Below are 26,235 nucleotides of genomic sequence, written 5' to 3'. Positions count from 1 at the left end.
CTGTAGAGGTGATGGGGTGGCTAGGTTGTACCAAGGAGGCACTGAGGCATGGGGCAGAGGCCTTTGGACGAGTGGGACAGGAAAGCAGTGCTACTAAAAAGTATTGGATGAGTCTAGATTCTTACACAGAAGGAAAAGTCTGCCAGGCACATGGAAAGGCTTTGGGAAACATTTTAGATGTGTGCCAAAGGTCAGGGACATAGACAGAGGGGCCTGGTGCCCTTCACTCTCTAGGTGAAAACTCAGAGGATGTAAGAGGACTCCTGGAGGGTTAATTTGGGGTAAATTTAAGGGAAGGCTTGACTTCTCCTTAGCCCTTGAGTTGCTGCAGAAATTGGGTACTGCAAGTTTTGAATGGTACCTAGCCCAGTGCTGTAGGAGGAGTGCTCACTGCAGCCAGAGACCCTGGCACTGGCACCTGCAGCCCGAGTGGTCCGCTCCTTTGTTTTTTGGGGGTCCCAGTCCATCTCCTGGCATTTGGCTGGACACTGGATGGACCAGAGCCTCAGGGCCTCTGATTCCAAGTCTATAGAGAAACTTTGAGGTTGGTTCATGCCAGGGAGCATTGCAGCCGGGTTAGTCTCTCTGGACGGGTTACAGACAGGACCAGATGTTGGTGGGTGTGGCCCCCTGGGTTAAGGAGAAGCCCGGAGATGGTAACACTGGACAGTGAGACACGCCCACGCTCTCTCAAGAGGTGAAAGCTGTGCGGTACCTACAATAATTAGCCCATAAGTTACCCTGCTCAGAAGCGTTCTCTCTTGATGACTGAGAACGTCTCGTGGGCAGCCTCCCCTGCTCCACGCCCTGCTTGGATGAGGTCCCTGCTGCTGCCGAGGTTTGGCTCGGGGAAAGCTGCTCCTCTTCTGAGAACGGAGTAGAGAGGGGTTGTCTGGCCAAGCCCAGAGGAGAGGTAAGCTTGTTTAGTGCTGCTTCCAGTGAGGAGCTGAGAGCCAGAGTGGAGGAGCAAAGACCAGGACAGATGGATGCTCTGTGGTGCTCACCGTATCTCAGATGCCAGCAGGCAGCCCTCTTTCTGTCCAGAGTCGGCCTGCTGGCCGCTTGGGCGTCCTCACTGGTGACTGAGGGTCCCCAGACTGGGGCCAAATGCCTTTTAGCACCCTGGTTGGGACTTCCATTTCTGTAAAAGAAACTTGTGTTGGAGACCTGCAGCTTGAGAGGAGTGGTGAGCTGATACACCCTCCGGAAATGGACGAGGTCAGCAGTCAGAATTCTGCCATGAGCCCAGGCCTCCTCTGGCGCTGCTCTTGGGTTGACCAGGCGTCAGATGCTCTCGCAGGAGGAGGAGCTGGCCCCTTGGCTCTGCTAGTGGGAAGGAGGGAGCGCTGGTTTTGTGGGTTACTGAAACCCCAGCAGCACTCCAAGATGACGAAAAACAATCTTCTGACAGAGGAGAAGTTGACACCCCTTAGGGACTCGAAACCGAGTTCCCATCCGTCTTAACACTAGATGATGCAAACCCGAGGCGGAAGACAGGACAACTGATTTATCCTCTTTGCTTTATAGGCAGGAACTGGCTCTTGCTGGCTATGAATTCTGCATTTCAACTCTTGAGGAGAAAATTGAACGAGAAAGGGAATTATCGGAAGACGTTCTGTCAGGTAGGAAACCTGGCTATTTTTTTGGCCTTCCTTTGCCACCGAGGGCTTGGCTGTCAGGCTGCAGTGCAGGACATAGAGGTGTGTCAGTCAGGAGAGGGGGATTACCGTTAGGTTAACTGTGGCTGTTCCTAAGGTCTCAGAGGGTTTGGAGTAAGATTTTCTTTAAATGACTCGATCACCGGTTTGCTTTGTTTTGTTTTTAACCCCATGGTGATATGTTCATAGTATGTCATTGACATTTAGAGTCTCTGGAAAACTTGGGGGGAGAAGGGACGTATTTTCTCTGGTCTCTTGGTTCAGCCGCGGTCACAATACACATTAAGTCGCTTAGCTCTGGTGTCCACGAGGGTGAGAGAGAGCAGTGCAGAGTCTGTCCGTCCCCGTCGAGAAGGTGTGACGTCGTGTGGGATGGGCAGGGGGCTCTGGCTCTCCGCCATTCCGGTGTCTTTTTTTTTTTTAATTGAAGTAGTTGGTTTACAGTGCGGTGCCAATCTTTGCTGTACAGCAGTGATTCAGTTTCACACATACATACCTTCTGTTTTAAATATTCTTTTCCGCTACGGTTTATCATAGGATATTGGGTCTAGTTCCCTGTGCTGTACAGTAGGGCCTTCTTGTTTCTCAGTTCTAAATGTCATAGTTTGCATCTAAAACCCCACATGCCCAGTCCTCCTCCCTCCCCTTGGTAACCACAAGTCTGTTCTCTGTCCTTGAGTCTGCTTCTGTTCTGTAGATAAGTTCATCTGTGCTGTACTTCATTTTTTATAATTTTATTTTATGTATTTTTGGCTGCCCTGGGTCTTCACTGCTGCGGGCAGCCTTTTCTAGCTGGGGTGAGTGGGGCCTGCTCGCTAGTTGGGATTCGGGGGCTTCTCTCTGCGGTGGCTTCTTGTTGTGGAGTTTGGGCTCAGTGGTTGTGCATGGGCTGAGTTGCTCTGAGGCATGCAGAATCTTCCTGGACCAGGAATTGAGCCTGTGTCTCCGGCACTGGTTAGTGGATTCTTAGCCACTGGACCACCAGGGAAGCCCTGTGCCATTATTTTAAATTCTGCATATAAGTGACATCATGATATTTGTCTTCCTCCGTCTGATTGACTTCACTTAGTGTGGGGATCTCTAGTTGCGTCCGTGCTGCTGCAGATGGTGTTATTTTGTTCTTTTTTGTGGTTGAGCGGTAGTGCATTGTGTGTAGGTGCCGCGTGTGTTTTATCCAGTCATCTGTTGATGGACAGGCAGGTTGCTTCCCTGTCTTGGCTGTTGTGAATAGTGCTTCTGTGAACATACAGTGCGTGTGTCATTTTGAATTACGGTTTTGTCTGGGTTTATGCCTAGGAGTGGGCTTGGTAACTCTCGTTTCCTGAGGAGCCTCCATTCTGTGGTCCATAGGTTGCGCCAGCTTTCCTCTCGCCAGTAGTGTAGGAGGTTCCCTGTTCTCCACACCTCTTCCAGAGGTTATATACTTTCTGATGGCTATTCTGACTGCTGTCAGGTGTTATTTCATTATAGTTTTTATTTGCATTTCTCTTAATAATTAGGGATGTTGAGCATCTTTTCATGTGCATTTGGGCTTTCATTCCTTTTAATTATTTTATTTTGCTCTCGTTGTGGCAGGTGGGTGCTACTCTTTGTCTCGGGGCTTCTTGTTGCGGAGCATGGGCTCTAGAGCGCAGGCTCAGTAGTTACGGTGCACGAGTTTAGTTGCTCTGAGGCATGTGGGATCTAGTTCCCTGACCAGGGATAAAACCCATGTCGGCTGCATTGGCCGGTGGATTCTTAACCACTGGGCCACCAGGGAAGTCCTTGCATTCAGATTTCTTACTGTGGGTTGAAATATTGGGAATCTTCAGATTGACAGTCGTTCGGTGACTCTTGATTTCACACTTCCTCTTTGCTGGGCGCTTGCACGATGATGGAGGTGGAGCACAGCTCTGGTATCTCTGAAGGCAGTACATGTGGCTTCAGGGAGGTGTCTGTCCTCCGTGGTCTTTACAGTTTTCCCTGGAACAAAACTCAGTTTTCCTCCATTAGCTCTGCTGAAGCTCCCCGCATCAAGGTCAGCAGCTCCTCCCTGGCAGCTCAGCCCAGTGATCACCATCTCCTGCTGGAAACACTTTACTGGACTTCAAGGCCACCTCCCTGGTCGCTCGTGCTGGCTGGGTCACCTCTCTCGTGGGCCTCTGCGCTGTCTGGGCCACTCCCCTCTCTGCCCCTGCACACCCTGGGAGGCAGCCGTGAGGCCTGTGCTTCCAGTACTGGCTCCACATCTTCAGCGCAGCCTGTGAGGGAGCTTGTCTACCTGACATCTTGACCGGAATGCCTCATGATCATCTCACACTTCATATGTTCCACATGAGTCTCTCTGTTTTCCTGCGTTGATCTAGTTTTTCTTACTGAAGTGTAGTTGACGTGTGTTATATGTTACAGGTGGACAGTACAGTGATTCCATTTTTAAAGGTTGTCTTCCATTTATAGTTACTGTAAAATATTTGCTACAGTCCCTGTGTTGTGCCCTATATCATTGTAGCTTATTTGACATCAAAAGAGTTTGTCCTTCTTACGCCCTCGTGTATATTGTACACCCCCACCCCACCCCCGTAAATGGATCTCTTGATTTCCACCCCTCACAATTGCTTCTCACCAGGCAGCCTGTTTTGTAACTGGCACCACCATTTACCTGGTGCTTTGGTGCCATCTGTGATTCTTCCTTACTTCCTGCTTGTAGCTCACCAGCAAGCTGTACTGAAACTGCCGTGGCAGTACATCCACGTCACAGCCGTCAGGCCCTCCTGCCCCGTTGTGGTCCAGGCCCCTGTGCTTCTTGCCTGGGCGCCTGTGGTCGTTCCCTCCCAGGGGTCCCTGCTCCCTCATTCCCTAGGGAAGGCATTCCCGCCCACCTGCCCTCTCAGGCCCGCCTCCGCCTGCAGCCCCAGCTCCTCTCTCAGAGGCTCCAAGAGCATTGCCTTCTCCAGCCTTGTCCCTGCTCTTCTCTCTGAAGTCTTTCTGCCTCCGCTTGGTCTTTGATCCTCTTTCTCTGCAGGTTTGATAAAAGTCTGTTATCAAAAGGAGAACTTAAAGGAGACAAAATTTCCAGTCTTGCATTAGTTCATCTAACAGTCCATTTACTTAGTTAACTTCAGTCTAAATTTCATTAATCGTGACTATGCATAAAACTTTGCTCAAGGTTCCTCCTCGTAATCTCTCATCATTTTTTGTATCCAACCTTTCATTTTTCATCTAAATAAAATTAACCAGCTCATTTATTTTTTACCAAGATGTAATTTCATTTCTCATGTCTTCTTTACTGAAAACATACATTGTTATTTTTACCGTATTTTGAAAAGTTACTGTATTGTTTCTCATAGCTTTAATTACATGTTTAAATTAGAATCCTCAACTCTTAAAACATTAATTTTGGTGAAACTAAGAAGTAAATAATTAGGTTCTGTCTTTACATTGGCATTTTATAAATTGGTGCGCTTAAACATCAGTGATAATTTTAAAAAACATTTATTTTCTTAATGTGTGTGTTGGTTCCTCAGTCGTGTCTGACTCTTTGCAACTCCATGGACTGTAGCCCACCAGGCTCCTCTGTCCGTGGAATACTCCAGGCAGGAATACTGGAATGGGTTGCCATTTCCTTCTCTAGGTGGTCGTCCCAACCCAGGGATGGAACCCAGCTCTCTTGCATTGTAGGCAGATTCTTTACCATCTGAAACCCTGTTTTCTTATACAGAACATTTTAGGTGATACCAAACGTTTTCATTAATATTTTCAGATACTTAAAAATTTTTTTTCTAGTAATTGATGACTTATAGTAACCTTAGTATCTTTTAGGTAAACTTTCATCATGTAGCTTAAATTGGCACAGCTTTAGAATCTTAAGTTATTAAACATCTGGAAAGACCACGTTAAGTAGACATTTCTAAAATAATATTTAAAGCTTTTGTCCCAAAGTTTTTATCTCATTTACCTTGAAGTTTCATCATGTGCAGTTATTTTCTTGCAAGAGATAGTAAGGTCTTATTTATTAAACCTAAATACAATAAAATGTTATACTTAATTTAGATGACTCTTTTGTTCTCCAGTCTCTCAGTTGTGTCCAACTCTGCAGCCCCATGGACTGCAGCACTCCAGGCTTCCCTGTCCTTCACTGTCACCCGGAGCTTGCTCAAACTCATGTCCATTGAGTCAGTGATGCCATCCAACCATCTCATCCACTGTTGCCCCCTTTTCCTCCAGTGAGTCAGCTCTTTGCATCAGGTGGCCAAAGTATTGGAGCTTCAGCATCTTCCATTGAATATTCAGGGTTGATTTCCTCTAGGATTGATAGTTTCATCTCCTTGCTGTCCATGGGACTTTCAAAAGTCTTGTCCAGCACTGCAGTTGAAAAGCATCGATTCTTTGACACTCAGCCTTCTTTATGTTCCAACTCTCAACATCCATACATGACTATTGGCAAAACCATAGCTTTGACTATGTGGATCTTTGTCAGCATAGTTGACGTCTTTGCTTTTTAATACACTGTCTAGGTTCATCATAGCTTTTCTTCCAAGGAGCAAATGTCTTTTCATTTCATGGCTGCAGTCACCATCGCAGTGATTTTGGAGCCCAAGAAGATAAAGTCTGTCAGTGTTTCCCTTTTTTCCCCTATCTGTTTGCCATGAAGTGATGGGACCAGATGCCATGATCATCGTTCTTTGAATGTTGAGTTTTGAGCCAACTTTCTCACTCTCTTCTTTCACCTTCATCAAGAGGTTCTTTAGTTCTCTTCCCTTTCTGCCATTAGGGTGTCATCTACATATCTGAGGTTATTGATATTTCTCCGTGCAGTGTTGATTCCAGCTTGTACTTCATCAGCTGGCGTTTCACATGATGTACTCTGCATCAGTTCAGTTCAGTCGCTCAGTCGTGTCCGACTCTTTGCGAGCCCATGAATTGCAGCACACTAGGCCTCCCTGTCCATCACCAACTCCCGGAGTTCACCCAAACTCACGTCCATTGAGTTGGTGATGCCATCCAGCCATCTCAGCCTCTGTCGTCCTCTTCTCCTCCTGTCCCCAATCTCTCCCGGCATCAGAGTCTTTTCCAGTGAGTCAACTCTGCATGAGGTGGCCAGAGTACTGGAGTTTCAGCTTTAGCATCATTCCTTCCAAAGAACACCCAGGACTGATCTCCTTTAGAATGGACTGGTTGGATCTCCTTGCTGTCCAAGGGACTCTCAAGAGTCTTCTCCCAACACCACAGTTCAAAAGCATCAATTCTTTGGCACTCAGCTTTTTTCACAGTCCAACTCTCACATCCATACGTGACCACTGGAAAAACCATAGCCTTGATGAGATGGACCTTTGTAGGCAAAGTAATGTCTCTGCTTTTTAATATACTGTCTAGGTTGGTCATAACTTTCCTTCCAAGGAGTAAGTGTCTTTTAATTTCATGGCTGCAGTCACCATCTGCAGTGATTTTGGAGCCCCCAAAAATAAAGTCTGACACTGTTTCCACTGTTTCCCCACCGATTTCCCATGAAGTGATGGGACCAGATGCCATGATCTTCGTTTTCTGAATGTTGAGCTTTAAGCCAACTTTTTCACTCTCACTCTTTCACTTTCATCAAGAGGCTTTTTAGTTCCTCTTCACTTTCTGCCGTAAGGGTGGTGTCATCTGCATATCTGAGGTTACTGATATTTCTCCCGGCAGTCTTGATTCCCAGCTTCTGCTTCTTCCAGCCCAGCGTTTCTCATGATGTACTCTGCATATAAGTTAAATAAGCAGGGTGACAATATACAGCCTTGATGTACTCCTTTTCCTATTTGGAACCAGTCTGTTGTTCCATGTCCAGTTCTAACTGTTGCTTCCTGACCTGCATATAGGTTTCTCAAGAGGGAGGTCAGGTGATCTGGTATTCCCATCTCTTTAAGAATTTTCCAGCTTGTTTTGATCCACACAGTCTAAGGCTGTAGTCAGTGAAGCAGAAGTAGATGTTTTTCTGGAATTCCCTTGCTTTTTAAATGATCCATCGTACGTTGGGAGTTTTATCTCTGGTTCCTTTTCTTTTTCTAAATCAAGTTTGTACAACTGGAAGTTTTCCGTTTGTGTACTGTTGAAGCCTGGCTTGGAGAATTTTTAGTGTTACTAAAAATGCTAGCATGTGAAATGACTGCAGTTGTGCGGTAGTTTGAACACTCTTTGGCATTGCCCTTTTCTGGGATTTGAATGAAAGCTGGCCGTTCCCAGTCCTGTTGGCACTGCCGAGTTTTCCAAGTTTGCTGGCATGTTGAATGTAGCACTTTAACAGCATCATCATCTTTTAGGATTTGAAATAGCTCAGCTGAAATTCGATCACCTCCAGTAGCTTTGTTGGTAGTGATGCTTCCTAAGGCCCACTTGCCTTCCAGGATGTCTAACTCTAGGTGAGTGATCACACCATTGTGGTTATCCGGGTCATTAAGACCTTTTCTGTGCAGTTTCTTCTATGTGTTCTTGCCACCTCTTCTTAATGATGAGTCTTAAATGGCGTCTTTAAACTTAAACATTAATCTCAGATATTAACTTAATATTGAGTATTTCCCACTTCATGTGAACCTGAAAATCATCTTGGCCAGTTTTCTTTAACGTAGGCACTTTTTATTAAAATTAAGTAGCAGTCCTTATAAATCCTGTTCTAATAATACCTTTTAGAAGTAGAAGCATCTTCTATGTGTATACAGACATAAGCTATAGGGATCTCATGGCTTTACCAGGTATTACAATATAAACTTACTGGTTAACAAACAGTTGGAATACCTTAAAGTTGCTTGTTTACATGATTAAGGCATACTATCTGTAAGATTTTGCTGAGGGAACATTCTCAGCAGTTTAGATTTAAAACTGCCACTTTTTTTTTTTTTCTTGATTTCCCAGTCGTGCCTGCTTAATTGGGCTTAGTCTCAGCTCTTTGAGGCCTGTATTCATATTCTGGTTTAGACATTTGCAAGACAAAAGGCCGTTGGTTAGTTATTTTAAAAGATGGTTTTGTCGCCTAAAGATACTAAAATCAGTGGCAGGATATTTATCAAACTGAAATGTAATTTACGAAGTTCTATGTTATAAGGCATTTAGCAAAGACCTTTCTGAGTTTATTAATTAAAGCAAAGGAAAATCACTTTAAAAAATTAACCCTTCCATGTCAGTTCCCCGTTTACTCCTTTTGTATCACTCAGGTAACTATTAGTTTTCTCAGTGCGTTTAGTTAATATTTTCTTAGTGGCAATCTATATGCCTTGTTTATCCCACAATATAATTAAATAAGAGCTTTAACACCTTATATAAAGCTCATTTAAATATACCAACTTACATACATTTTTTTGGGCTTCCTTCCTAGCTCAGTTGGTTAAGAATCTGCCTGCAGTGCAGGAGACATGGGTTCGATTCCTATATCGGGAATATCCCCTAGAGAAGGAAATGGCAACCCACTCCAGTATTCTTGCCTGGAGAATCCCATGGACAGAGGAACCTGGTGGGCTACAGTCCATGGTTTCACAACAATCGGACACGACTGAGTGACTTTCACTACTACTACATACATTTTTATTAACTCAGTGGACTTGAGTTTGAGCAAGCTCCGGGAGTTGGTGATGCCCAGGGAAGCCTGGCGTGCTGCAGTCCATGGGGTCGCAAAGAGTTGGACACGACCTAGCGACTGAACTGAAATTGTGCCAGCTTCTATACCTTTAACTTAAGTTTTCATCAGTATCCAATCAACAAGTTTTGTCTTGAGGGAGAGTTTAGAAGGCTTTTTCTTTCTGTTCCCTGTCTAGTTTACCTACTTTAATGTAAAAGGCTCTGGGTAAAAGGCATATATGTCTGTTTTATTTATCCCATTTTAAATAACCATCCAAAGAACTTTTTATTCATTTGACATAACTCCTTTTTTTTTTTAATATTTTTTTACCTCATCGAAATAATAACTAGACCTCCCCCTAGTTCAGTTCAGTCGGTCAGTCGTGTCCAGCTCTTTGCGACCCCATGAATTGCAGCATGCCAGGCCTCCCTGTCCATCACCAACTCCCGGAGTTCACTCAGACTCACGTCCATCGAGTCGGTGATGCCATCCAGCCATCTCATCCTCTGTCATCCCCTTCTCCTCCCGACCCCAATCCCTCCCAGCATTAGAGTCTTTTCCAATGAGTCAACTCTTTGCATGAGGTGGCCAAAGTACTGGAGTTTCAGCTTTAGCATCATTCCTTCCAAAGAACACCCAGGACTGATCTCCTTTAGAATGGACTGGTTGGATCTCCTTGCAGTCCAAGGGCCTCTCAAGAGTCTTCTCCAGCACCACAGTTCAAAAGCATCAATTCTTCGGTGCTCAGCTTTCTTCACAGTCCAACTCTCACATCCATACATGACCACTGGAAAAACCATAGCCTTGACTAGACAGACCTTTGTTGGCAAAGTAATGTCTCTGCTTTTTAATATGCTATCTAGGTTGGTCATAAGACCTCCCCCCACCCCCCTGTTTTTTGTTGATATTCTTAATTGCTTTTATTAGCATTTGTAGGGCTTCCCTGGTAGCTCAGCTGGTAAGAATCCATCTGCAATGCAGGAATGAAAGTGAAAGTTGCTTAGTTGTGTCCAGCTCTTTAGGACCCCATGTCTCCCACATTGCAACTTGATTTTTTACCAACCGAGCTTTCAGGGAAGCCTGCAATGCAGGAGACCCCGGTTCAGTTCCTAGGTCAGGAAGATCCCCTGGAGAAGGAATAGGCTACCCACTCCAGTAATCTTGCCTAGAGAATCCCCATGGACAGAGGAGCCTGGCACGCCATAGTCCATGGGTCACAAAGTTTCCCACATGACTGAGCGACTGACACACTCTCTGGTCTGTCTATAAGGGAAGCATGGTTGGCCTGCTGAGTTGGTCGCCAGATTGTGATTTGTGTGTGTGAAGCCAGCTTTTAATTTTTAACTGCGTACCTATTAAAGAGCTCCCTCAGTGGCTCAGCTGGTGAAGAAACTGCCTGTGATGTGAGAGACCTGGATTTGATCCCTGGGTTGGGAAGATCCTCTGGAGAAGGGACAGGCTATCCACTCCAGTATTCTGGCCTGGAGAATTCCGTGGACTGTATAGTCTATGGGGTCATAAAGAGTCGGACACGACTGAGTGACTTTCACTTTTTGATATTTAGGATGGGATTTAATTTGTCTAGTTAACTAGGTACTTGCAAGTCTGAGCTCCGTTCCTTATGTCTTTCTACAATTGAGCCACCTCAGTGTCTTTCAGCCAGACCCTGGGTATTTCTTGGTAAAAACTGAGCCTGCCCCCACCTGTGCCTTTCTCCTGGGTGGGAATTCTCTCAGGATCTTCCAACCAAGCTCCACCCAGTTTCTAGACCCTGGGTGGGTATTTCCAGGTGTCTTCTCATCCCCACAGAATTTAGCATGCAAAATTAAGCATGGAAAAATGCAAACCTCTGGGCTTACTGAATTCATTCCTTTCATATGCACCTCAGCTGCCTGGGGCCAGTCCTGTTTCCTTGCATCACCCCCTCCCCCCATAGTCACCATGGGGAGGCGGCAGCACCTGAGGTTTTGGGAGCCCTCATTCACATTCGCAGGCTAGAAATCGCTGATGGCTGTGACATTTCTTGTTTATTGATATGAAAGGAGGTATTTTCATTTCACAGAATAAAATTTCAAACAGCATTAAGAAGAAAATAAAGATCACTTATAATCATGCCAAGAATTCTTATTTATTTTTCGGTGTCTGTCTTTTAGGTTTGTTTTGCCCACTGCCGTTCACATTTTAGCAAGGAAGTGAGGGATCACACTGTACTTTGTAACCTGATTTAAAAAAAAAAAATGTAGTGTATGGGGAAAGCACCTTTTTTCTAGTTGAAAGGAGTCTTGTCAGAGCAAATTAATTTCTCTTGTAAATGTGATTTATCTTTTTCTCAGGAAATACATTCCCTCAGTTTTAAACAAAGCAAATCCGTTATCACATTCGTGTGCTTTCAATTGACATGACTAACTTCATCCCAGGAATATATTACTTCAGATCAAAACTTGTTTTCTAATTACAGAGGAAATGCCCTAACAAATTAAGTGAAAACAATATAGTTAGGAGCAGTCTTAATTTTTTACAATACAGAGATTAAATGTAAGTATAGAACACAGGCTGAAATGATACCAAAATCTCTCTGGCTGATAGGCTTCATGGGGGATTTATATTTTATTTGTGCTTTTCTGGATATTTTTCTTTTAAAAATTACTTTCTAATATTACCTGAATAATATAAAAAATCAAAGAATATTACAACTTAATTTAAAAATAGCAATTTCAAAATAAACATCATTTTCTTTGCCCCGCTTGTTCCTAGTCATTTTGAACTCTTAACCAATTTCTTCCGGTATTTTATTTCTAAATAACATAAAATTATTATTTCTTAATTTAGTTTTAGAATCTAGTGGCTTGGAAGTGAGGATTTATCACAGATTTGAAGCTTGCACACTATGAATACAATATAAGCGCGTTAACTGCTGAGCCAAGTAACAGGGCTGTAAGTTGTAGTTTCTTCTGTGTACAGCCTTTGTTTTCCTCCAAAGCCAGTAGGTGACTGGATTTGCTAGGTGTTTTTGTTCTTGATTTTTAATTGGAAAATAATTACAATATTGTGCTGGTCTCTGCCGCCCATCAACGTGAATCAGCCACAGGTGTACACATGTGCCCCGCCCCCCAGCCTCCCTCTCACCTCTGTCACCTGTCTTTTATGAATATGGCAAACTCTTCTAACTGGGCTGCTTGCTTTACTCCAGATCCCCTTCCTCTCAGTCTCTCCTGGGGCTGTCGTGTGAGTGAGGGAGTGGAGTATAACCCTGTGGGTCCAGTCCAGGCGGGGTGGCCCAGCCTTCCGCTCCTGAACGTAAGGCAGTGTTCAGAGCTGACTCCTCCGGGTGGTTTTGCAGTGACATTGCAGGTCAGTCAGCACATATCAAGGTTGTTGATGAATACTGCACGATTGCTTTAGAAAGGACTGTATTAATTTACATTTTCTGATTCTGTTAATGTATTGCTTTGTGACTTTGGTCAAATCTCTATTTTTAATCCGCAGAATGGGATTAAGAGTAATATTTTCTCTTGGGACTGTTAAAAGAATTACACGTAAAGCACTTAGGACAGTATGTACTAATGCATACTAGGTACTCAGAAAGTATTAAGCATTATCCTTTTAAAAATAATTTCATTTATTTTCGACCCTGCTGGTTCCTTGTTGCTGCACAGGCTTTTCTCTAGTTTCGGCGAGTGGGTGCTAGCTGCTGTTCGTTGCAGTACACAGGCTTCTCATTGCAGTGGCTTCTCTTGTTGGGGAGCTCGGCTCTAGGCGCGCGGGCCCAATAGCTGCAGCTCCTGGGCACCGGAGCACGGGCTTAGTAGTTGCGGCGAGTGAGCTTAGTTGCTTTACAGCATGCGGGAGCCCCCGGACCAGGGATCGAAGCCATGTCACCCACATTGGCAGACGGACTCTCAACCACTGAACCACGGGGGAAGGGCTCCCATTTGGCTTTTCCCTTAATTTTCACATGAATTTTAGATCATTTTGTCAGGTTCCCAAAGTGCTTTGAGACTGAATTTTAAGATACTAGTTTGGGGAGATTGCCATCTGAATAAGTTAGCATTTGACTACTAACAGAAAAAAAAATTCAACTAAATTGAGTTAAATAATGAGGACACGATTATGTGTCTGGCAGTTCAGCCAAGGGCGCTCTTCCCACCGGCCCTCGCTGACATTCTCAGTGCACTGGCTTTCTCTTTGCGCTTTCCTGTGGGTGAAAAGTGACTGTCAGGTCCCAGGAACCTCGCCCAGAAACAGCAGGGTCCAGAGGAAAAGGGAGACTCCTCGGATGTTTCTCTTAGAGGCCAGGTTGTCTCCGCTGGAATCTTTCCCCACCCCGGGGATTTACCGTTACTCCTTTTGGCTGGGGTGGGTCATGTGGCATTTCTAACCCAGTACTTGGCAAACCAAAGGGGATTACCATGACTGGTTAAAACTGGTCAGGATCCATTCCTGACAGGGTTCAGAATCCCTCTTCTTGAATCACATGAGAGAGTGGCTCCTGACATGAATGAATGGCATCCCTGCTGGCAGACGTCACTCTGGGCACGTCCTCCCACTCAGGGCTGTGGGCTGATTTCTTCACAGATTTGATGCTGTTCTGTCACATCTGATTCTCAGTGGACACCTTACTAAACTGTTTGGTTTCAGTTGATATTCACACTATTTCCAGATGCAGAATGAACTATTTGGGAAGTCATAGTTCTACTCCTGTGTCCCTTACCCCGCCCCCCCCTTGTTAAATTTAGTTCATTGGCCATAGTCTCAGAATGTTAAGTAACAGCCGTGCTGGACAACTTTGTCTTAAATCTAATTTGGTGTCAAACTGCATGAGTAGATGTACTGTATCAAGCTTGCTAGTACTGCTGGATAATATTTAATGCTCATATTTTATTTAGACATTTGCATTTATTTTCTCATGTGAAATCCGTAGTTGATTTCCCGAGCGTGTCATCACAGGATTGTATTAATGTAATAAAATGAGTTGGCATGTTCTCTGTGTTTCCTGGAGTAGGTGTGAGGCATTACTCGGAGTGACCTAGTCCTTGGAAATCGTAGGATCTGTGAAACCGTGTGGGTCAGATCTCCTTTAGTTATTTTCTGGCACCCTTTTTTCTTCCTTCCTTGGTTCCTTATGCATTTAAGGTGGTTCTGTTTTCTTGAGTTGCTTTCAGTACCTGGGACAGTAAGTGAACGCATGGATGAAAGAATTTTATATTTATAAAGCATAGCTTAACAATATTCTGTTATGTATTCAAGATCATATTCCTTCCCCAGATTTTCATATTTTAAGTAAAACATTTTTGGAAAGTTGGAGTATTTCTGGTGGCATATTTGGTTTCATGAATTCTTTGAATTGAGCCAGGTTGGAATTCTGGCTTCTCCACTTAGAACAGCAGTGGGACCTCATCCATGGAAATGACTGGAGAGCCTTCCTCGTGGAGTTGTGGGGGTGAGATGCTCTAGCATTGTGGCCGGGCTTATCAGGGACTATCAGAGAGTTTGTTAACCTGTCAATTAAGTTTAGCTCTTCTTGTTAGGTTTACCCCTCTGAGTTACGAAAGACTTTCCTGACTATACTTGTTTCTTTTTGGTTTTTGTCAGTTTTCTTGACCTTGTCAAAGAGCCAACTTTTGGTTTCATTTTCTAATTTTGTTCGTTTGTTTTCTACCTCATTTGTTTCCATTCTAATCTTTTATATCTCTTCTGCTTGCCATGGGTTTATTTTGCTCTTTTTCTAGTTTCTTAGGTAGAGGATCAGGTTGTTGATTTAAGATTTTTTTTTAATTGCAGGATAATTGCTCTGTAATGTGGTTTCTCCTGTACATCAATCCTAATCACTCTCACACACACACACACACACACACACACACTTGAGTCTGCTTCCCAAGACCTTTCTTTCTTTTTTAATGTAGCCATTTACAACTAAAAATGTTCCTCTATTATGTTAGCTACATCCCATGAATTTTGGTGTGTTGTGTTTTTATTTTCATGTATCTCAAAATATTTTCTAACTTTTCTTGTGATTTCTTTTGAGATCTCTTGGATATTTTGGAGAGTGTTGATTAATCTACATGTATTTGTGAATTTCCAAAATTTCCTTCTGTTGATTTTTAGGTTTGTTCCATTATGATCAGAAAACATGCTTTGTATGATTTCAGTCCTTTTACATTTTATCAAGATTTGTTTCATGGCCTGGTACATGGTTTATCCAGGCTTCCCTGGTGGCTCAGTGGTAAAGAATCCTGCTAATGCCGGAGACACGGAAGACAAGAGTTTGTAGATTCCTGGGTTGGGAAGATCCCTTGGAGAAGGGAATGGCAATCCACTCCAGTATTCTTGCCTGGAGAATCCCATGGACAGAAGAGTCCATGGGGTTGCAAAGAGTCGGACATGACTGAGCAGCTAAACAACAGCAACATGGTTTATCTGGGGGTGTTGCGTGTGCATCTGAGAGGAGGCGTACTCTGTAGATGTGTGTCGGCTTTAGTTGGTTTATAGAGTTGTTCAGGCTTCTGTACCCTTGCTGACATTGTGTAGTTGTAGACAATATTTATGTTTTTGTGATTTTTTTCTTTATATATGCTGTTTAGAGTCCCAGATTTTATATATACACACACACACACACACACACAGCTTCATTATGAATTATCCTTTCATCAGAAAAGTGATTCTTTTTTGTCCTACTTAAGGTATTTGTCACAAATTTTAGTTTCACATTGTTGACTGTATCTTACTCTTAAAATTTGAGTTATTTTGTTTTCAGTATGTTTTGGGGTTTTTTTGGCTGTGCTGTGTCTTCCTTGCTGCAAGGGCATCTCTCTGGTTGGGAGGCTCTCTTTGGGTACGTGGACTTCTCACTGTGGTGGCTTCTCTTGTGGAGCACTGGCTCCAGGTGCGAGGGGTCAGTAGTTGCAACTCGTGGGCTTTAGAGCGAGTGCTCAGTGGTTGTGACCCATGGACTTAGTTGCCTGTGGCACGTGGGATCTTTCTGGACCAGGGATCGAACCTGTGTTCTCTGAATCTGCAGCCCAATTCTTAACCACCAGGGCTTCCCTCAGTATGTCTTTTGTAGAAGGCTGTGTTTGGATCTTTTATTTTTTTTAAGCTGAGTATTGTTGCCTTGTGATAATAAAACGTACTTAAATCTAGAATTGAAAGTGGTATTTGGTCTAAATTTTTGCACTAAAAGCTTTCCATTTTTGTTATTTCTTGTGTTTTCAAGTCCCTCTTAAAGGGTTGTTTTCCTCACTAAATGTCCTTTTATATTTTGGAAGGAAGGCACATAATACGGTTCTCAGTTCTGTTAAGAGCAACCTAAAATTTCTTCAAGATGTATTTGACTCAGAAAAAAATTTTTTATTTTCAGTTTCCTGTGTAAGATGAGATGACTACAGGGTAATAAATCTGCTACTTTTCCCTAGTTCTCTGCGATCTGGAATTTTGCATCTGGTGGGATTTTTCTGCAGAGAATGTGGAAGCCAACTTGTTCACCTTCTTTTGTAAATAACCTGTTTTCTCCTGCCTGGTTACTTTGTAGGCATTGGAAGCTCTTTAGCATAATAAGGTTAGGGGTTGGTCTCTCTGAATTCTGCCTGGTCTTTGGTGAACCTTTCTGGGTTTTTTTGGGACGTGCTGGGTCTCATTGCTGCGTGTGGGCTCTAGCTCGTTGCTGTGGGCAGGGGCTACTCAGTAGTTGTGGTGCTCAGGCTTCTCTTGTACATGGGCTCCAAGTTGGCCTGAGGCATGTGGGATCTTAGTTCCCAGACCAGGGATGGAACTCGGGTCCCCTGCATCAGCAGGTGGATTCCTATCCTCTGGACCACCAGGATAGTCCTGGCCTCCCTCTTTTCTTGTTCTATAGTATATAAATATATTGTCTCCTCTTTTCCACTGTGTATTCTGTATTACTGACTTATCCAGAAAAGTCAGTACTATATCTTTCTTCTTAAAGATTTTACACAAAAATAGTGGAAACTTTAATAGATACCTGTATGCTTTCAAACCCTTAGCTTTGGCAAGTCTTAGGTATTATTCGTTCGGGTTTTTCATCCCATCTTACAGAAAAGCCTGAACAAACCTTTCGGCCAACCCAGTATTTTACCTGGTCTGGGGAAGTTTAAACCCCTTGGTACTTCTGCTTGATGTAACTGTAATCCTGGATTTGGTTTTGGTGTTTATGAGTCTTCTGCCTGTTTATACTTGTATACATCAGTAAACTATGGGACTAAAATGTTTTTAAACTTTATATGAACAGTGTCTTACTGTACCATTGTTTCTGCAGTTTATTTCTTCACTCATCATATTGCTGAGCTTTTATCCACGTTGATACTTAAAATATTTTTCGCACAAAGGCCCTATTTGCTTGTCAGGCTGCATGTCTGTTCAGAAGAGGTGACTTCCCGTGATTGTTCCTGGGTCGGGGCGGCGGGGGGTTCGCCTTTTTTCCATCCTCCAGAGGAGAGATGCAGGCTAGTGGAGGCCCTGATCCTCCGCTGTGGACATGTGCTCACTTCGCCCGTCGGTGGACATGGAGGTCCTGCCTCTCTTGCTGTGGGAGTAATGCTGGGACCTGCGTCTCTGTGGACATGCCAGGCTGTTCCCCAGGGGCGTACCGAGGAGTGGGACTGCTGGCCTGCCACACTAGACATTACCGAACACTTAGCAGTGTGCTTTTACCACTTTATATTTTCGTCGGCGATGTGTTGGCGTTCTTATTGTGCTATATTTCATTTTAAAATTTTTCCCTTATTTTTTGAAGGGTGTTTTTCTTTTCTTCCTCAATGATTTGTAAATAATTCTTAATATATTTAAGCATCTTTTTTTTTTTTCCCGAGCATCTATTTTGTTGGTTACATTCTCTCTTTGTGGTCTTGTCTTTTCACTTTAGGGCATTTGACAGATTGGAGAATCTTTTGGTATTTTCCTTTATGGTTTGTGCTTTCTGAGTCTTGTTTAATAAAAGCCTCCACTTTCTAAGGTCAGAAAAATAGTCTCTTGTAAAGACTTGGCTTCTACCCGGCACCTTAGGGTGATAGTTTGGTTGTTATAGCTGGGGTCGGAGGGGAGGTGGACATCTAATGGGTATCTGACTAAATTTAAGTTAAACACTGTAATTCACAGAAATTATCTGTCAAAATATCAATAGCCAAAAGTGACACTGTTTGGAAACCATGATCTCCACACATCGCTTTGACAGTGGTTAGGTGTCCAGATACCTGCAAAATGACTGAAAAATTAGAGAATGCCGGTGTGTCATGATGGGGTCGTGTGTACGGACCTCAGAGGTAAATTTTGCCATTTTTCTTTTTATCTTTTCCTAATGGAGCTTCATAATAATTCTTTGATACTCCATCAACCAGGAATCAACAATAATCCAGAGGAAACCAGTTAACATGCTAATAATAATCCACAAGTAAATAAGTACTTGGTTCTTTTCCACTGAGTCTTTCATTACCTGGAATTTGTTTTTACTGTGGTGTAAGACAATGCTGTTATGTTTTCCTCCCCCAGACTGGGTTTTAACTTAGGGCTGCTTTATTAGTGAGTCCCTTTCTCGCTGGTGTGTAATGACACCTCTATGTTGAGCTTCCAGAGATTCACGTCCTGCTCCTGTGACTTCTGTAGGTAAAATTAATGTTTGGTGTCATCATACCTCCCGTGTATAGTTCATACCTTCTTTTTTCTCTTTCGTTCATTCAACCAGTCAGGAAACACTGGGATGCACATTAGATATAGCTGTAAGTAACACCTGGTCAGTTTCTAGTGGAGGAAGAAGAGCAAACATCCACTGAAGTCGTTGCATATCTGAAGATGGCTGAAGAATGGGGATGTAAGCTGAGGGATGAGGGCCAGAGGGGCCGGCGCAGGGCTCGTAGGTGGAGCCCCTGACCTCTGAGGAAGAGTTCCAGCCGGGGTCACTCAGTTATCTTCAGGGGAGGCCTCCTTTTACCATCCTCTTGATTCCCACCTGAGCTGTCTCCATGTTTACGTACTCGGGTTACAGACTCTTCAGCGGCTTTGAGAAATGAGTCTCTGGCCTGGCTTTGTTCTTCCAGACTCTCAGGTCCGAGCCTGGGGAAGGGATGACTTGGATTTAGACATCAAATCAAGCACGGTGGGGTGGGGGGTGTCTGTGATGGGTTTCCATGTGGTCCCTGTCCCCCTGTAGCCTCTGGGGTCATCCTAGCTTTATAGGGAGTTCAGATCTACTTCTGTGTCCTGTGTGAGATGAAGAACCCAATTCTGGATTCAGAGACACCCAGGCCACCACACAACCAGCCAGAACTGGGCCCTGTTTCGTATTCTCCCCTTTGGGTTTTAGCTCCTTTGTAATTGCTGGCCCTCAGGATTTCCTTCTCTCAGGAGGTCAGCTGTGCAAGTAAAAAGGTATGTGTTATGATTTATCTAATATTTGAAGCAGAAGGGTTTTCAGATTATCTGTCATGTTACTGGAACCAAAACTCCTTCCACTGCCACCATTAGTGGTCTCGGAAAGCACCAGGGTCATTAGTCAGGTGATGAGATGCAGCCTGGCATGTCAAGGACGTTCCTGGAGCATGAGCAGCAAATGCCTTTAGCTTCAAAGACCCTGTAGCCTCTCCCAGATTATTATTGCTGGGTACCTGTGCTTGAGTTCTCCCAAATCACTGATGGAGACTCTGCATTTATGCAAGCCTGATTTGGTGCAGATAGAGTACACCGAGTCATTCTCAGCATTCCTGGAATAAAAGCTGCTTGGTGCATTTATCCTTAGTGCATTTGAAAATTCAGGTTGCTTGTATTTTGACTAAAGATTTCTGTGGTGAATCTTTTTCATAGACTGATTTTAGGTTGCCTCATCTTTTTCTCCTAGGAATGATTTGTGATAAAGAATTACTTATAATTAAAGTCTGAAGAGATAAATACACTTCCCTCCCCTCAGATCTGAATAGCCTTTGGGGGTGGCGGTTTCTCCGCTGTCAGTAGGTTTCTTTGGTGTGTGACTTCTAGTGGTGTTTGTTTATATTGGTATTTCAAAGCAGCATGTTTTAATTGTTATTAGAAAAAGGAACTCTGGTACTTTACCGAGGTATGAACTTAGCAGTGTGCTGATGGTCTCACTATGGAGTCTTTATTTCTCCCTTTGTCCTATATTTAGAGATATATGTTAAAAATTTTATGTTACTATGATTAGAATGTACTGTGAATTTAAAATGTATTTTCTTAATAATGAAATATTAACAGCTAAAATTTACCTCATCAGTTAATTCCTTCTAAAAAGGTTTATCTTTTCTGCCATTCTAGTTTAATTACCATTACTGGTATCAGGGGTAATAATTTTCCACTAGAATTACTTGTCACCTCATTCTTATATTTTTGAGTTACAGTATTGAACATATATTCTAATTTTAAAGTATACAGAGTATACTTTTTTTAATGTAGAAATATTTAGAGAGAATTAGCACATGTTTCAGTAATGAGTCAGCAGTCATTCTTGAAACAGTTTTCAGAACTGGAATAACGTAGACGTTATTTTGTGATGGTTTCGATATGTGGTAAACATCTTTGTCTTGTTCTCCAGGAGTGCAGATCTTAGTGTCTGCAGGTGTTGTGACTCTTCAGCCTCCTGGGACCTGTGTCAGTACCTGGGGGGCACAGAGCTTCTCTGCCTGGGCCTTTCTCCACGCTGTTATCCCCCAATAGTGTGGATCTTAAACTGCTAATTTTACAAGCTTTTTGCTCAGCATTTAAAGAGTGTTCCTAGTGAGATCTATTTTTATTGCTTCAGCATTTCCTTTTAATACAGAAAAATGGTATCTTAAGTGATATTTATTTGGTGCCATATTATGTTTTGCTTTTTTATATTAGTTATATTTATCCATGAATTTTTATGTGCTTTTTGTTTAAAAATAATTTAAAATTTGTAAGGTGATCTATTTAAAACTTGGTTTGGTTTTTATCATTTGCCTTTTATATAATTAGAAGAACTTTGGGTTTTTACTAGAAGCAAAGTTTTATTTTCACTTTTACCTTCTGAGATTATTTTTATAGATTATTTGTATTGTTTTATTTAAACTATCCCCTCAGTAACTGATCATAGGGTTATTTGGCAACATCGTCATCTTTAAAGTCTATGCACCATTTAAACTTGGAAGATAGGGAAGGAGTTGTATTCAGTGTGGTGATCCCTTTGTTGGTAAACAGACCCGTCTGCACCCCTTCACATGGGCATCCAGTAATCGTGCTCTGTGAGGTTATCCGAGGGAACCTCTGAGTCCTTCATGTGAACATTCCCCTCCGCCAAAGCTGTCTGCACAGTGTCCTTTCCGCTGGCTCACCACCACTTGCGTGCTGTTTGTGTCATGGCTCCAAGGCCTTTACTTGGCCGACTGCTGTTAGCTGCTGGTACCCAGCCCTGCTGTCTGGCTCTTTTTTTCCAGATATGGTACGTTGGAAGCTGCCATACATTGCAGCCTTTATTACTGTTCTTCAAAAAACAGATTAGCTGTTCTTTAAATTGGGTTATGATGCTCCATCCCAGGATTCTGAGTGTTCTCTGGTTCCTTTGTGTGCTGTTTTCATACCAGAAAATTTTATTGGCCCTAGGCTTTTTGTTGTTGTTCTAGGAGTTTATCTTCACCTGGTTCATGCTAGATAATACTAGTTTCAAACTAAAAATAATACTCAATCTTAAAAGGTATGGAAAAGTTCATTACTTATGTTACAATAATTGTGACTTACAAGAAATATCTATTTGGTCATTCAGATGATGAAAATGTCTCATACATTATTGGTCTTTGTTCATCATAGTTCCTGCCTCAGAACTCCCCATATCCTTTACATTTTCCCGAGTGTGGAGTATGATTTAGCTTATTGTTAAAGCACAGGGGCTGGTTGCCAGTGGAGCCAACCATGTGGTTGGAGGGTTGGAGCCTTCAGTCTTACCCCTGACTGGGATGGAAGGTGACTCAGCTGCCAGCGCTTTAATAAAGGCGCCACCATCAACACCCCAGGGGATGGGGCCTGGGGCTCTTGTGGAGGGCATAGGGACAGTGGCACCTGGAGAGGGCAGGAAGCCCCTCCCCCACACCTCACCTGTTCCTGAGTTGTATCCTTATAAAAACAGGTGATCTGTGAGCCACCCTAGCAAACTGATTGAACCTGAGGGGAGGAGTCCTGGGAACCTCTCATCTCCAGGTGACACCCTGGACCGGTGTCTGGAGTGGGGTGGGGGCTTACCTGGGGACTCTGGGTAGGTGGTGTCAGGGGAGTTGAATTCTTGGATACACCTACTTGTTGGTTTGGCAAATCCCCCTTCCCCACACAAACTTGGGTCCAAGAGCCAGTGTAGATGTTAATCACCTTGTGTAAAAGGATAGGTCAGGAGGACTGGTTTAGTGACTGTGTTCAGAGCACTTGCCCCGCCTTCTGGTTGTTGCTCGTTGCACCCAGCACTGCTCGCGTTTCCTTCTCAGCCGACGACAAGGCCAACACACAGCTCCTTCTGGGCATGTGTCTGGACACCTACGCGCGCTACCTGCTCTTCTCCCAGCAGCCATCTCAGGCACAGAGGATGTATGAAAAAGCTCTGCGGATTTCTGAGGAAATACTTGGAGAAAGACACCCACAGGTAAGGGGGGGCGTCTAAAAACAGCAGGCGTCTAAGACGAAGATTTCAGAATCCAGAATAGGAAATGTGGACAGACCCTCAGCAGAAGGCCCTGTTGCATCCACTCCCCCCACCCTCCGTTTTAGGAAGGGTTTAAGGCTGCCAGGGAGGTACTGGATCTGCCCAGAGGTCTCCGTGCGCACTGGTTTGCCATAGGACGGGTCACATCCTGTCACTACTTTTTGCTATGTTTATTTGCTGCTGCTTTTTTGACAAATTAATAAGTAATATTCATCCTACCTAGTTTCCAGGTTTGTATCATTTTCCAGAGGGTCAGATTGCCGCTGTGCAGTGTGAATGATAAATGCACCTGACTTACAGAGGCAGACACCTGCCCCCAAGGGGCGCCGCTAGAAAAGACAGCCCTTCAGGGCATCCACAGAACACCAGACACTAGGGCTATGGAAAGTGAAGAGTTGCTCAGTCACGTCTGACTCTTTGCAAACCCCATAGACAAGTCTATGGAATTCTTCAGGCCAGAATACTAGAGTGGGATGCCATTCCCTTCTCCAGGGGATCTTCCCACCCAGGGATTGAACCCCAGGTCTCCTGCACTGCAGGTGGATTCTTTACCAGCTGAGCCATCAGGGAAGCCCAAGAATACTGGCATGGGTAGCTGTTGTCTTCTCCAGCGAATCTTCATTTGCAAGCAGCAGCTGTTTTCTCCTGTGTAGACCATTGTGCTGCTGAATGACCTGGCCACTACCCTGGACACACAGGGCCGCACTGACGAGGCCTGTGTTCACGCACAGAGGGCATCAGACCTGGCGAGGCAGGTGGAACACCCTGAACTGCATGTGCTCCTCAGCAATCTGGCTGCAGTCCTGACGCACAGAGGTGCGGGGTGCCCATCAGTGGGTCAGGAACTTGGGTGGTGGGCTGGGGGTGGGCAGTGAGCCCATGGTCCCTTGTTTCTGGAGTGCTCTGCAGGCTCCTCGTTGGCATGTGGACAGCTCGATGTGTCCTCACGAAGCTCTGCCCTCTGCTCAGAAACCTGCAGGGACAGGTCCCTTACCCGAACCTCTATCAGGGAAGGGCTCCCTGAGGTCCCGGTGTCCCATGGTCATAGCTTGTCTCACACCGTGAACTAGAGCTGTCCTATCGCACGTGCTTTCTCTTCAGAACATTTCAGAATCACGATGAAACATGCATTTTCTCCCTTCTCTCGGGCTGTTCCAGAACTGTACGCACAAGCAGAAGAGACCTATAGGGAAGCACTGAGGCAAGCGGAGCTGAAGAGAGATGAGGCTTCTGTGCAGCACATCAGGGAAGAGCTGGCCGAGCTGGCAAGAAAAAGCAGACCTTTGTCATGACTACTGATACCTCTGTTCCAGTCCTGGCGGCTCCCAATCAGTGGCTTAAATTCTCTCTCTGTGACATGCACGTCCCCTCAACTAAGCCTCGGTGGAGGACAAGCTGTGCTGTTTGTTTTGGACACCCCCCCACCCCCCCCTCCCCTGACTGTTTCTAAGGACCATTGTCAGGCGGTGCTCTGTTTTAATGGATGGTTGGGGAGGTGCTGAACCGTGCCAGGATAAGAGGGGCCAGTGTTCGTCTGGCGTGGGGGCATCTCTACTATAAGGTTTTGGTTCATTGATTTGCTGCTATGTCTTATTTTATCAAGACCTGGCAGAACAGAGCTACCAATCTCATGATGGTGAGTTGCTTTCTCTTATTCTCTATCTCATGATGACCACTGTGGGATTTAATGCATAAAAGAGTAGTATCTTGGTTGCTACAAAGCATTAGACATGAAGCTTTAAAGTGGGAATCGGGCACTTGGAAGTAGTAGCGTGCCCTTTAGATTATACATAAAAGTGGACTGCGTGTTGTTGTACGTATCTGGTTGTAGACCACTGTGAAAAAAAGAAAAGGAATGACAATTCCTACGGTCCCTCCCCTCTGAGCATGCACCCCTCTGGACCAAGTCACAGGGCAGAGCTGTCTGAGGGCTGCCAAGTCCCCTGACTCAGAGGGGAACCCTGGGGGTATTGTACTGACAGTAATGGGGCCATAGAGGAAGCACTGCCTGGACCCCAGCCCTAGCTCTCAGTCTGAATTTTGCTTCTCAGTCTCCCCGTGGGGGTCTTTGGACTCTTTCAGCCCTGGGAGAAGGTCAGTGTGGCCTAACCTGGATGGTGTGTCGAGAGCGTTGTCCCTGCCTTGGGGCAGTCCTGCAATCCCTCTGGTGTGGGGGTGGGGAGGATGAACTAGTGCCTTTGGCTCCTGTGTACACGAGGAGGATCCATTCCTAATAAACCAGGAGATGCCACGACAGTATTGTACGTATTCAATACTGAAGTCTTTTGAGTTTCTCAAAAAGTCATTGACTCTTTAGAATTAAAAATACAGGAATTAGGCTCAAATCAGAATCTTCTATTAGAATAATCTTCTATTTTGCTGATATAAGCATCTTCTCATTGTCTCACCAGGTTAATTCCTTTAATCAAGTTTCAGTGCAGCCTGGTTGTAACTACTCACCTTGAGCATCTAGTGTGCGTTTACCTTTTCACAGCTGCATGAGTTGGTGAAAGGGAGGTATTCTTTGCTTCGCATGTTTTACTGAGGAAGTTCTCCCCCTCAGTGACACGGTTGAGTTTGCAGAGAGCCTGTCTGTACGGTTCCCTGCACTGAGGCCCCAGAGCAAGGAGGACTAACCACCGACTGGGCTGAAGTCAGAGGCCAGCTGCCCAGGCAGTGGTGCCCTGACCACCCCACCCGAAGCTTATTTTGAGCTCACTTACATGTGGGTGCAGCCACAGGCCTCAAGAGGTGTTAGCTAGCATTCCTGTCCTTCTTGCTTTTTTAAAACATGGGCAAAATTCTGAACCTGCGTCCACACCTATTAAACAGGGACTAGATGCCAAGGGATGGGAGGGTCTCAGTCACTACAAAGGAGGCTTGAGGACTAATGTTGAAAAACTGAGGTCTAGTTTGGAGTCTGTAAAGTCCTAGGGTTTATCATCTTGAGAGATCTCTTTCCTTTCTAAACACCTCCCCAAACCATTAGCATCCATGCGCTGCAGAAGGATGCACCAGTGCTGTGCTTGAGTGTATGAAAAGAATTTAATTCAACAGGCAGTTACTAATGAAGATTAAGACTGGTCCTCCAGTACCAGTCTTTTAAATTATTTGCTCCTTGAGATTCAGTGAAATGAAAACATTTGATGACAAACACTTGCCCACAAGGAATCGAAGTGAAAGTATAAGCACGAGGCAGCATGCAGCGGAAGGGCCGTCTGCTTCTCCTAAGCCCAGGAGCGCCGAGACACACAGCCGAGAGGCTCCATACCGGGTGTCACCTTCCAGCTCAGCCAGTGACACATCAGCTAACCTGAGACACCAAAGCCTTCAGTCACAGTCATCTACTATAGCTA

General features: G+C 44.4%; 1 protein-coding gene across 7 annotated transcripts in view; it reads left to right on the top strand.

Moving 5' to 3' along the window:
* TTC19 (tetratricopeptide repeat domain 19) overlaps window positions 1-25,138 on the top strand; it is a 29,672-nt gene extending 4,534 nt beyond the window's left edge. For 5 of the 7 annotated variants that reach the window (XM_027519458.1, XM_027519454.1, XM_027519453.1 and 2 more), the window contains 4 exons: window positions 1,528-1,622; window positions 22,665-22,819; window positions 23,533-23,695; window positions 24,038-25,138. In XM_027519458.1, coding sequence (XP_027375259.1) covers window positions 1,528-1,622; window positions 22,665-22,819; window positions 23,533-23,695; window positions 24,038-24,171 — 547 coding nt within the window. In that variant the 3' untranslated portion in view covers window positions 24,172-25,138. Of the gene's footprint in view, window positions 1-1,527; window positions 1,623-22,664; window positions 22,820-23,418; window positions 23,696-24,037 lie in introns of those variants that run through there. The other 2 variants (XM_027519455.1, XM_027519456.1) reach the window with 2 other exon arrangements.
* The last annotated feature ends 1,097 nt before the right edge of the window (window positions 25,139-26,235 follow it).

Source organism: Bos indicus x Bos taurus, chromosome 19, assembly GCF_003369695.1.
Source record: "Bos indicus x Bos taurus breed Angus x Brahman F1 hybrid chromosome 19, Bos_hybrid_MaternalHap_v2.0, whole genome shotgun sequence".
Taxonomy (NCBI): Eukaryota; Metazoa; Chordata; class Mammalia; order Artiodactyla; family Bovidae; genus Bos; species Bos indicus x Bos taurus.
Note: the sequence above shows the minus strand (reverse complement) of the source record. Positions and strands in the feature narration are given on the sequence as shown.